Source organism: Blennius ocellaris (assembly GCF_963422515.1).
Source record: "Blennius ocellaris genome assembly, chromosome: 20".
Lineage (NCBI taxonomy): Eukaryota > Metazoa > Chordata > Actinopteri > Blenniiformes > Blenniidae > Blennius > Blennius ocellaris.
This window is the reverse complement of record NC_137669.1, coordinates 1,190,117-1,203,202: the sequence shown is the minus strand read 5'-3', so window position 1 is coordinate 1,203,202 and position 13,086 is coordinate 1,190,117. Positions and strand designations below refer to the sequence as shown.

Below are 13,086 nucleotides of genomic sequence, written 5' to 3'. Positions count from 1 at the left end.
CTCTGAAACTGGAGCTCATTATAAAGGAGAACACCACTGTTGGGATTTATGGTTGGTAATTAGCATAAATAATTACTGTAAGTAATGGATTACTGAACGTAATAGATTACTGAAAGTAATTTAGGAAAAATTGGAATTACTAATGAAGTAAACGGTTAGTTACTCATCAGCAACTCCTAGAGTAATTGAGTAATTACTCAAAAGTTAAATTATCAAAAATAATTTATTATTGAAAAATTATTAATTTGAATAAATTTATTATTTATCAAATAATAATTGAATCGGGGCACCACCAGCTAAGCTGGAAATAGCCAATACCAAATTTCAGTCTCGTTTGTCAAAAAGCGTTATTTAAGTAAAGTTAATATTTCTGTGTAAATATAACAATCTTAAATAACAAGGAAGGTGTGAGATTCGAGCACAGACTGTTACAAACCAGTGAATTGTCAACAATAAATACACAATACCAAGAATCGATCAATTCAGTTAAAATGCATTTATTAACAAAAATGTATTTATTCAAAAATAATTCATAAATCATTTATTAAAACAACACAATTAAGTAATAAACAATCAAACACGAAGATCTAATCTATTAAACAGCAAACACTATGTACAAAGAAAGTGTGTGTGTGTGTGTGTGTGTGTGTGTGTGTGTGTGTGTGTGTGTGTGTGTGTGTGTGTGTGTGTGTGTGTGTGTGAGTGTGTGGAAGCCTGAGTGGGGTGTAATGACCACGAACGTCCACCAGGTGGCGGCAGGCGTTGGAGGGTCAGTGTGTGTGGGTGTAATGACCTCGAACGGACACTAGATGGCGGCAGGCGTCTAGTTCGAGGCAGTAACCGGAACGACCACTAGGGGCACGGCGGCGCACGGAGAGAGAATGCAATGACTCGACTTGTCCACCGAGTGGCGGTCTTTCAAGAAATTGCAATCACCAACGCGGCCACCAGAGGCGCTCGGCGCACTCTTTCTGGACGGAGTGACGTCACTGTGCTCGTGCACGGCTCGTGAGCCTGCTTGGAGCGCGCCTGGGGGCTCTTGGCTGAGAAATCCCAGGGACCGTGAACTACACACGGTCACAGAAGCGGGTGGAGCGGCGCACAGGAACAGCCGTTGCTGAGTTTGCGCCGCGGTTAGTGGAGGGGAGAGAGAAGAAGAAAAAGGAGGGAGGGAGAAGGGCAGTGGACAGAATATGTCTAGCTCTGCACACTGTCTCGGCCTGCACAAAGTCTGGAAATGATCTGTGCAGGTTGTGAGAGAGAGAGAGAGAGACAGAGAGAGAGAGAGAGAGAGAGAGAGAGAGAGAGAGAGAGAGAGAGAGAGAGAGAGACAGAGAGAGACAGAGAGAGAGAGAGAGAGAGAGAGAGAGAGAGAGAGCTGCACAGTGCGGAGGTTCGCGCTGATGTAAATCCGACCCGCAGACACAGATGGGTTGGAAACAGGGATCGGCGTCCCTGACTTCAACACAATAATAAACACACAGCAATATTACAGTCACGTTATTCTCATTGTCTGCCCAGACTCTAAGCCTTACTCAGTTTGATGAGGGTGAACGTGCTGCCGGCGGCCGGGAAAGTGCGTTGATTTCCCGGCTGGAGTTTGTTTTCTCTGGCGTCCCAGGTAAAACAAGCTCAAATGGTCTGTGGACAGGAAAAGTCCACAGGATGATCCGAGGAGGATCAAGCGCTTCTTTTGAGGAGGGGGGAGAAGAAGCGGCTTCAGGTCTGCATGCGGGAGGACGGTGCGCTGCCAGCTGCACACTCGGACTCCGGTGAAGAAGAAAAAAAGGAAAAAGGGAAAAGTAGAAGTAGTTCCACGGTGGTTCTCAGCTCGTCCAGCCAGGTGTGGAACTCCGGGCCCGGTCAGCGGGCAGCACGTGGCACTTCGTCTCCGTGCGAAACGGATGCGTCCGTCTTTACGCAGGTTTCAACATTGGAGAGAAGGAAATCACCCCCGCGGGGTTTTTTTATATCGGTTGTTTTGGTGTCGGGTTTCCGGTGGGCTCTGGGTCATGTGGACCAATCCTGACGGAGGGCCCGCCCTGGACATTCCAGCTGGTGAGGGAGCTCTCGTGCGCCCCCTGCCGTTGGCCTCCAGTATTGCACCATGAAGGGGGGGGGGGGGGGGGGGGGGGTGTTCCCTGGGGGATCACATGACCAATGGGACTTTTTCAGTTGTAGGCAATGTGGTCCTTTGTTCTCAAAACGTGGTCCCCCCCCTCCCCCTTCCATGAGGTTGAGTGGCCCCAACACCACCCACAACGCAAATATGATAGAGTGACTATATAGTGTCGTCATCATCTCTCTGAGGAGTTGCCTCACTTTCACTACGAACTTCTTTATCCGGAACCCCTCCTGTTCAGAGAACCCCTCCTGGTCAGAGAACCCCTCCTGGTCAGAGAACCCCTCCTGTTCAGAGAACCCCTCCTGGTCAGAGAACCCCTCCTGGTCAGAGAACCCCTCCTGGTCAGAGAACACCTCCTGTTCAGCAGAGAACCCCTCCTGGTCAGAGAACACCTCCTGGTCAGAGAACCCCTCCTGTTCAGAGAACCCCTCCTGTTCAGAGAACACCTCCTGTTCAGAGAACCCTCCTCTCCTCTGACATTCATTCTTCTGATGAACCGTTCCCTGTCCGGGAAGAACTCCTCCACCACCACGACCTTTTTAATTCTTCGTTCTCAGTAAAACACTTCTTCATGTCCATCACTCCGTACCCGTCATTTACTGTCTCCTCCTCAGGGGGTTCACTGCAGCCTCCTCCACCCTCCTCCACCCTCCTCAGATGAGCTGAGATCAGCTGCAGCCTCCTGAGAAACAGAGAGCCCCCTTTTATTCCTGGGTCACCTTCTTTGCCTTTGGGCCTCTCTCCTCCACCTGCTTCCGTTTATCCCTCAGAACCTCTTGTTGCCCTCCTCCACCTCAACCTCCATCTCTGCCTCCACCTCCACCCTCATGCCAGCCTTCATTGGTTCCCCTGCCTCGTCCTGACCTTCAGGGAGACTGCTGCCTCTCTGAGAGACCAGCCCATCTGCTCCACCCGCTAACTCCCCCTGAGGGTCCAGCTCAGGCTGCACCACCCACACCCTCCTCTCGAGACAGAGAAAGCTCCCCTTCCCCACCACGTCTATCCTCTCCTCCACCTCCTGCCTCCCCCCCTTCAACAACAACACCAGCCTCTACTTCACCTTCTCCACCTTTACCAGTCGCTTCACCACTTCCATCAGTTGCTTCACCACCTCCATTACTTACACCAGCCTCCTCCTCCCCACCCTCCCCTCCACCACTCTTCTCCACCTCAGGCTCCCCCCAACTATCTTCTCCCTGCTATTCTGTCCCTCACTCCTCGCCTCTGGCCGTTGTCCACCTACACCCCCCCACACACTTCCTCCACCCCCTTCACTTCTACTCCCTCCTGCACCGTCACCTCTACCTCCACCTCCCTGCACCTCGTCCTGTCCCACTGGCCCCCTCCTCAGGACAGGACCTCCTCTGGTGCCCTCCTGTCCACACCCAAAGCACTTCATAGTGTCGGTGGTGGCTAACAGGACGTAGTCAAACCCGTCTACGTCCACCTTGAAGGACAGGTTTAACTCCTGCTGTCCTCCATCACCATGAGGAGGAGCTCCTCCTGTGGGAGATGATGTGCCTGAACTCCGGCTCCTTACAGCCTGAGGACAGCTCCCTCACAGGAGACACCACCTTTCCATACCTGGATAGCAGCTCCACCAGGGTTCCATCCTCCACTAGTGGTGGAACGTTCCCCACCAGGACTCTCTTGGCCGGTGTGCTCAGAGGCATCACCTCCACCAGCGTGTCCCTCATCACCTCCACCAGTGTGTCCCTCATCACCTCCACCAGCGTGTCCCTCATCACGACCACCAGCGTGTCCCTCATCACCTCAACCAGCGTGTCCCTCATCACCTCCACCAGCGTGTCCCTCATCACCACACCAGCCGAGACCACAGCATTAGCCTTCTCCACCTCCCTCACAAACATCACCACCATTCATTCTGGCAGCAGACACAATGTTTGCCGCCCCCACCACCTTCGCCACCTCCGTCACACACTCCTCCACCCAGCAGGAGAACCCGGGGCTCAGTTTGAACCCGTGCTTCCTGCTCAGCTTGGTGGAAGCCATGGCGCTACACCGCTAGCGCGATGCTAACCGCACCACAGCCTCACCAACCGGACAATCCACAATCACTCACTTTCACTCTTCACACACACTCACTCCACAAAGTATCGCACCATAAAACTATGGTAACACTTCTGAACACACTCAAATATCCCAAAAACGATACTTTCTCACCAACTCCACTCAGAGCTCCTCACCGCACTCCTCACACTCAGAGAGAGGAGAGAGAGAGAGAGAGAGAGAGAGAGAGGAGAGAGAGGAAGGCTGAGAGAGGAGAGAGTCGCTGCCCGCTCGCTCTGCTTCAGGTGCCGTGAGAGAGAGAGAGAAAACAGCCCTGCTGCTGTATTATACTGTTTGTATATTCCCATGTATAGGGGGGGGCAATGAAAGTGACATTGCAATTGAATTTGTCCCACGTTATTGCACATGGTTACATGAAGTAGTGTTTTTCTATAGTTTCAGTATTTTTTGTTACCAACAGTCTGACTGTGGCCAGGAAAACGCTGTTAAAGAATTGAGTGGTGTGTGCTGCAGTGCTGTCTGCTCTGCTGTGCCTCAGGTTGTCTGAGCAGAGGTGAGTGGAGTGGAGAGGGTGAGCGGGGTGGAGAGGGTGAGCGGGGTGGAGAGGGTGAGCAGGGTGGAGAGGGTCTCTGATGATTCCCTCAGCTCTGTTCCTACAGTGCTGCTTGTACATGGAGTCCATGGTAGGAAGTGTTGTCCTGATAATCTTCTCCGCAGTCTTTATAACTCTCTGTAGAGCCTTCCTCTCTGCCACGGTGGTATATCCATACCAGATAGGGAAAGCTCTCTGTCAGTCCTCTGTAGGCCAGGGTGAGAGGGCATTGGTTTAGTCCAGCTTTCCTGAGCAGCCAGATGAAATAGAGTCTTTTGCTGGGCTTTTTTCACTTTGGCTGTGGTGTTACGAGTCCAGCTCAGGTCAGATGTGACCTTCAGTCCCAGGAATCTGTCGCTGTTTGCCCCTCTCCACCTCAGTCCCTCTGATGAACAGAGGCTGTAGAGGGGGAGGATTCTTCCTGAAGTCCAGGATCAGTTCCTTAGTCTTGTCTGTGTTGAGGAGGAGGTTGTTATTTACTCCAGAGACAACCATGTTTTTGACCATTGGCCCTGTATCTTGACTCGTGACGAGCCCCAGGATGGTGGTGTCATGAGAGTATTTGATAATGATGGAGCTGTCCTGGATGGAGACACAGTCATGTATGTACAGGGTAAAGAGTTTGGGGCTGAGGCAGCAGCCCTCTGGTGATCCGGTGCTGATTGTGATGTCAGCAGACACCCGCCCTCCCATCTTCACCACCTGTGGTCTTTCCGTCAGTAAATCCAGGATCCAGTTACAAGTGGAAGTTGGGACTCCGAGGTCTGCCTGGACGGATGGTGTGGAATGCAGAGCTGTAGTCCAGGAAGAGCATCCTGGCATATGCTCTGCTGCTGTCCAGGTGCTGCAGGGTGCAGTGGAGGGCTAATGCCACTGCGTCGTTCACTGATCGGTTGGGGCGGTAGGCAAACTGGAAGGGGTCGACAGTGTCTAGAACCATGTTGTTGATGTGGGTGACAACTAATTTTTCTAGGCACTTCAGGCCACTGGCCTGAAGTCATTTAGGGTGGGTGTGTCTGATCTTTTGGGTCCTGGTATTATGGTAGAGGTTTTGAAGATGCAGGGGACAACAGCCTAGGAGAGTAAAGTGTTAAAGATGTCAGTATACACACCAGCGAGTTATTCATCACAGTCACATTACGTACAGTCCTGGGGGGGTGCACATGTGGACGTGCACCAATTCATCTAGTTGCTAACAGTCTCTGTGTATTCATGGACGTCGTCAGTAGACTCTTTGAAGATGCTCCAGTCTGTGGCCTCGAAACAGCCCTGCAGGCTAGCTTGAGCACTATCAGTCCAGGTATTTATGGTTCTGACTGTTACTGGTCTTGACTTGAGCATTTTGTTATAAACCGGTTTGAGCTAGATAGCCAAGTGATCCGACTTTTCAAAGTGGGGGTGTGGTTCAGCTGAAAATGCATCCTTAATGTTGCTATCGCAGTGATCTAGTATTTGTTTTCCCCTGGTGGGAAAGTTCACAACCTGGTGGAGTTTAGGCCTGGTTTTCAGAAGATTACAGTGGTTGAAATCACCCAGAATAATAACAGCAGCATCAGGATATGTGTTTTCATGCCACCGATCATGTCATGTGTCGCCTTCAGCGCAGCCTCCTCATTGGCAGAGAGGGTGATGTACACAACAATCACAATGATGCACTGCAGTTTTCTGGGCAAATAAAATGGCCTCAGTCTCAAAGTGAGATATTCCACATTTTCAGAGCACAAAAAAGGAGTCCAAAACATAACAAGAATGAAGGAGCAGCTGGTCCTGTTTAATAATAAAACGGCTTTACAGACATGAAATTGTCCTGCTAAATGCTACAATAGTAACACTACAGTAGTCACGCTAAAATAGTAATGCTACAATAGTAATGCTATAGTATGTACTTACAGTACATACTATATGATCTGTACTTGGTCTGTTAAAAAGTCATGGTTGCCATCAGTTAAATTGAGCCATCAGATGATATGAGCCACTTAGCAATTGCTGTGACGCTGCAACTTCCCACGAGTGGGAGGTTTATCTTTTCTTAACATTTAATGATTTTTTAAAATAAACCAAAAATGTTTGTCAACATGCACAAACACACAGCAGTCACTTGTTGGCAGATTTTGACCAGAATTGTGCTTTTGCATTTTGGTCATTGCAATTGGGGGGGGTTGTTGAGACAATGAATCCATCTAATTCACTGCTGAAAAAAGCTTCTAAAGTTTTGAGTCACTTGACGGGTCATTTAAAGCGAATAATGTATTGTTGCATTCAAATCCTTTACTACAGAAATAATGATAGAAATATAATTTCCAGTGTTTTGTTTGAACCCAGTTTATAGACACTGCACAGCATAATCTACCAAAAAGAAAAGCCTAAAGACTTGAATCACACATTCTCTAAAAACAAAAAAAACCCTCCACAAATGTCTGAATATGATAAAGCCATCACCAAATCGTAGGAGGGAATTTTAATCTGCTGCCTTCTATATTGCTTCATATATCAGTGGTTATAATGTCAAGGCTGATCAGTCGCAGAGTCGTTTGGTCACCTAAAGCATTGAGCATGATTGAAAAATCCAAGCCAGTACAACCTCACATTATACTAGAATTTATTGCAGGCAAACGTTACATTGAATAATGTATAAACAGACACATCGACAAAAAAAAAATCTTATTACATGGGGTCCATGAAATGCTGGTAAACTCTTGGTTAATCTGAAAAACCATGAACAGCTCCAACGCAGACTCTGCCCCAGAGGGTTGGCAGAAGAAGATGGCGACAAAACGCAGTGAACCAAAGTGGAAACCGACCCTGAAGTAGTTGGGCTCATTGTCTGGTGGGGCCTTGCTGGCTGCTTCATCAGCACACACTCTGCCCCAGTCATTGGACTCGCGAGGGACACTTTTTCACATCCGATACCGATACTGCAGTCTTGAGGATTGGCCGATACCGATCCCATTCTTTTTGTCACTCAAAAAGTTGCTAATAATTTGTGGATGTAATTTGCTTGGCAGTGACATCTAAAAACATCACGTTCACTGTACAACAACTATTCTGGTAAATATGTGACCACAACTGAAGTTAAGCGTAACTGCTTTGGCTTTATTAAAACTTAAAGCTCACATAGCTTTTAGCAGCATTTGTAGACACAACAGACTAGCTGCACTATTCAAATGTTTGAAATAAAATAAAAGTACAACTTAGTGCAAATATTTTAATTAAATTAAATAATTTCAGTGTATCAACAGAAAAGTCACATTATACCTCAATGACGCTGCAAAGCTCCAATAAATCATTTTATGAATTAACATAAAATAACAGCATCCCAACTAGAATAATGTCAGAAGACACAAGTTACACATGGATTCTTAAGACACACAATCAAATCAGAAAACTCTAGGCCATACACCTGAGGCCTACTACGAACCGTGAGAAACATGTCCAGGATCTGTTTCTTGGGTTAACTGACCCAGATGTGAGTGATCTTGATCACCGTTACTACGAAGCAGGTTATCTATGGAATCACAGGAGTGCCAAAATTAAAAAGAAATAAATGTGGAAATAGAAAGAGAATGTTTGTTTTTTGAAAATGAGCTGATCCTTTCAAGAGCCAGAACGTCCTTCCTTTAAGCCACTGAGAGACACCACAGGTTGTCGCTTCCTTCCAAGAGCAAGCGATGCATCACTTTGCCTCCTGGAAACACACATTGAGTACATACTTGACATTGGGAATTCTTAATATCTATCCTGAAAATGTCTCACTCTCAGTTTAGGGTTAAAAGGCACCTTTTTACTAATCATTTGACTGCACAGATCCAACACCTTTTCCCAGAGGCATATAATCAATGGACACTCCCACATACAATGGAACAGACACCCCCTGCGGTCACCACATTATTGCATGTGTCAGAGATAATGGGGCTAAAGAGATGCAGCTTGGCTGCAGTGGTGTACTGTCTGGTAAGCCATTTGTACTGTAATCATTTGGAGTGTGTATTAACTGTTTGAGTTTGAACTAAGAAGCAAGCTGCTGACCACTCAACTGTTCAATGGATTTGTAAATCACTTCTCCAAACCCATAACATATTTTCTGAGAATTCCTTGCACTAGTTTATGAGCAAGTTGCATAGTAAAGACACCTGTCCTTTGGACTGAAGATTTAAAATAGTATTCTCAAGGGTAGTTAAACATGTAAGCTCAAGGCTGTTATTGTACCGAGGCATAATGAAACTCCTGAGCTGAAGATATTTGAAAAAGTGCTTTTTGGGGAATGTTGTACGTTGCTTGAAGTTCCTGAAATGACATTTATTTATTATCCTTGTAAAGGTCAGGCACTTTCGCCGCAACGTCATCTGCCCTAAATTTAAATCTGGGGTATGCCCTGCCTGCCAGAAGTCATCATGACCAAACAGTGGTGTCTGTCAGAATCAGAATCAGAATCAGAATCCTTTTTATTGCCATTGTTTGTGAACAGGTTCACAAACTAGGAATTTTTCTTGGTGAGATGTGCATTAAACATAAAAACATACACTTGGTTTAGATAAAAGAAAAGCTAAAAACTTTAAGCTATAAGGCTTAGGAATATACAAATAAATAAGCTAAAAATAAGAGGTAAAATATAAAATATGGTACACGGCAACAATGGACATAGAACAGCAGGAACAACAGGATGGAATTACTTACGGTGCATAAGGTGATGGAGTGATAAAAAGTGATACAGTGATAAGTGGTGCAGTGGATCTTAGAGTCATTAAGTCTTTGTATTGTTCATGAGTCTGACAGCGGTGGGGAAAAAACTGTTCAAGTGGCGGGATCTCTGGGTCTTGATAGGCCGCAGCCTCCTGCCTGAGGGGAGAGGGGTGAATAGTCCGTGTCCAGGGTGAGAAGGGTCTGCAGTGATCCGACCCACACGCCTCCGGGTCCTGGAGATGAACAGGACTTGGAGAGATGGGAGCTGACAGCCAATCACATTCTCAGCAGCACGCACAATGCGCTGCAGTCGGTACTTGTCCCGGTCTGTGGCCCCGGGGTACCACACTGTGATGGAGGAGGTGAGGATGGACTCGATGATGGCCGTGTAGAACTGCACCAGCATCTTGGTCGGCAGCTTAAGTTTCCTCAGCTGCCGCAGGAAGAACATCCTCTGCTGGGCCTTCTTGATGAGGGAGCTGATGGTTGGCTCCCATTTGAGGTCCTGGGTGATGGTGGTACCCAGGAAACGGAAGGAGTCCACAATGGAGATGGGGGTGGGGGAGTCTGTCAGGGTGAGGGGGGACGGAGGGGCTGTGTCTTTCCTGAAGTCCACGATCATCTCCACTGTCTTCTGGGCGTTCAGCTCCAGGTTGTTGTGGCTGCACCAGGACGCCAGCCGGTCCACCTCTCTCCTGTAGGTGGACTCATCACCGTCAGAGATGAGCCCGATGAGGGTGGTGTCGTCCGCAAACTTGATCAGTTTAACGGACTGGTGACTGGAGGTGCAGCAGTTTGTATACAGGGAGAAGAGCCAGGGGGAAAGTACACAGCCCTGAGGAGTCCCAGTGTTTGTAGTCCGAGTGTCCAGACGATCTTCCCCAGCCGCACGTGCTGTCTCCGATCCGTCAGGAAGTCGGTGATCCACCTGCAGAGGGAGTCGGGCACGTTGAGCTGGTAGAGCTTGTCTCGTAGCAGTCCAGGGAGGATGGTATTGAAGGCGGAGCTGAAGTCCACAAACAGGATCCTGGCGTAGGTTCCTGGGGAGTCCAGATGCTCCAGGATGAAGTGGAGGGCCAGGTTCACTGCGTCGTCCACAGACCTGTTGGCTCTGTAGGCGAACTGCAGCGGGTTCAGGAGGGGGGCGGTGATGTCCTTGAGGTGTGGCAGGACCAAGCGCTCAAAGGACTTCATGACCACAGACGTCAGCGCCACCGGCCTGTAGTCATTAAGTCCTGTGATCCGTGATTTCTTGGGAACAGGGACGATGGTGGACGATTTGAAGCAGGACGGCACGTGGCATGACTCCAGAGAGGTGTTGAAAATATCTGTGAAGACGGGGGCCAGCTGTTCCGCGCAGAGTCTCAGGGTGGAGGGGAAGACCCCATCCGGCCCGGGGGCCTTCCGCGGGTTCAGTCTTAGGAATTGCCGGTGCACGTCCTCCTCGCGGATGGAGAGGGAAGAGGGGGAGGGGGGGTCCATGGCGGCCTTTGATGAAGTGCTGGGGTTGTTGACGGTGGGGGTGGTGATGGGGGGAGTGTCTGCAGAGGTGTGAAGAGCTGATGGTTGCTCGTGGCGGCAGTAATGTGTATTCAGGCCCTGCGCGAGGGACAGGTCGTTCAGAGCCCTGGGGGCCTTGGGCTTGTAGTTGGTAATAGCCCGAAGCCCCATCAGACTATTTAGATCACAAAGTGTTGGGATCTCACAACAAAGTTTGTTCATTTCTAGTGAAAGACAATTTTCATTTGTCATGATACACAGTATTGACATTTGAATTCTGACCCAGGAATGTGATTGACTATCACACCCAGTGGGGGGACCTTTTGCCACTGCAAACCCTCCCCCACTTTCTGCTCAAAAGACACTTCCCCCATGCACTCAGCCAGTCACTGATTGGGCGAGGCTCTCACGATTTCACACCTTCAAATCCCCCAACCTTCACCAAAAGTCTTTGGAAGAGACTCCTCAAGCGAGTCTTGCCCCGAGTCTTCCCCGGCAAACACCAGGGAGGAGCTGAGTCCCAGCAGCTCTGGTCACAAAAGGCTTTTGCTCCTGTTCTTTGATGGAGGAGGTTGGTGGAGGCAGCTCACCCAGCGTTAGCATACAGCAAACACTCACCCTGCGTTAGCATACAGCTAACACTCACCCAGTGTTAGCATACAGCTAACACTCACCCAGCGTTAGCATACAGCTAACACTCACCCAGCGTTAGCATACAGCTAACACTCACCCAGTGTTAGCATGCAGCTAACACTCACCCAGCATTAGCACACAGCTAACACTCACCCAGCGTTAGCATATAGCTAACACTCACCCAGCGTTAGCATACAGCTAACACTCACCCAGTGTTAGCATGCAGCTAACACTCACCCAGCATTAGCACACAGCTAACACTCACCCAGCGTTAGCATATAGCTAACACTCACCCAGTGTTAGCATCCAGCTAACACCAGAGGCCTGCAACCAGGGCCTTCACTCCTCAACTCCTCTGCTGACCCACCACGAGGGTCAGACCTTCCCCTGGTCCAGAGACCAGCACCCAGAGTCTGATCTCACATCAACCAGGAAAACCAAGCAGTTCCTCCAGGACGGACCAGGGAAACGACGCCTCACAGAACTTCTTTGTGTTTTCCTCAACCAGCAGGAAAACCATCACAGACCTGAGCGACCAGCTCCTCAGTCTGGACAAAAGGAACAACCAGCCTGTCCAGGTCCTCTTGTGGTGCCTTGTCGGAGTGGGTGTTGGTCACCATGTTCCAGGCCGGCCACTTGGGGGTGGGGTGGGGCGGCGCGGGGGGTCCAGCTGGGCCAAGTCCTAGCGACGGGGGGACCTTCTCCCTCTCATCCCCCCCTACCTTACCTCACCTTCCCTCATTCAACAATAGGGGCCAGTGGGCGGGGCCAAGGGTGGGGGGCCCAGGCTACTTAACTGTGGTCTGGCCCCTCCCCCGACCACCTACCATTTTAGTCACGCAGGGCCTTGAGGGGATCAGCTGGCTTTTGGGCCCCGGGCCCCCCTACCCCTCAATTTTAGACCTAAGACACACACATTGCACCACCTCTTCAAAACTCAAATACACACCTCTACATGCACCCAACACCCCACAGGGTGGAGGGGGGGGTGGGGGCTCCCCCCAGAACCTCCCGCTGTGGTCCCACCGTGTTCTGGGGTGAGTGAGGCTGGAGTACGGGGGGCACGCTCGCTCAGGCGTGGTGCTTCCGGGGGGGCTGGATAGTGGTTCTCCCTCCCTATTCACGGTTGGATTCTCTGCACTCTCCGTCTGGTGCCTTCCGGGTTGGGGCGTGGCTCTCCGGGGGGTTTGTTGGGGCGTGGCTCTCCGGGGGGGTTTGTCGGGGCCTCCCTGGATCCGGTGGGTCGCTGGGTGCCGGAGTGGCGGCATCCGGCCCTGGTGGCCTCGGGCCCCGGGGTGGTGCCACGGGCCCCCCCACAACAGTTCCATTCACATCCAGAGGACAAACCACACACACACACACACACACACACACACACACACACACACACACACACACACACACACACCCACTTACTTCCACTCCTCATTGATGAGATTTGCTTCTGATTTTTCTTATTTTCTACTATTGTTCTTTCAATTATCAAAACCATGTTTTTTTTTTGTTCTTTGTTTTGTGTCATTTT

The 13,086-nt window shown here is 49.7% G+C and overlaps 1 protein-coding gene across 1 annotated transcript in view; it reads right to left on the bottom strand.

Annotated features, from left to right (window-relative positions):
• The window catches only part of LOC308145124 (venom phosphodiesterase CdcPDE), a gene marked incomplete at both ends in the record, with an annotated part of 54,885 nt that extends 51,087 nt beyond the window's left edge, over window positions 1–3,798 (bottom strand). Inside the window, one exon of the mRNA XM_080516466.1 lies at window positions 3,611–3,798. Within this exon, the coding sequence (XP_080372592.1) occupies window positions 3,611–3,798 (188 nt within the window). The remainder of the gene's footprint in view (window positions 1–3,610) is intronic.
• Window positions 3,799–13,086: the final 9,288 nt, after the last annotated feature.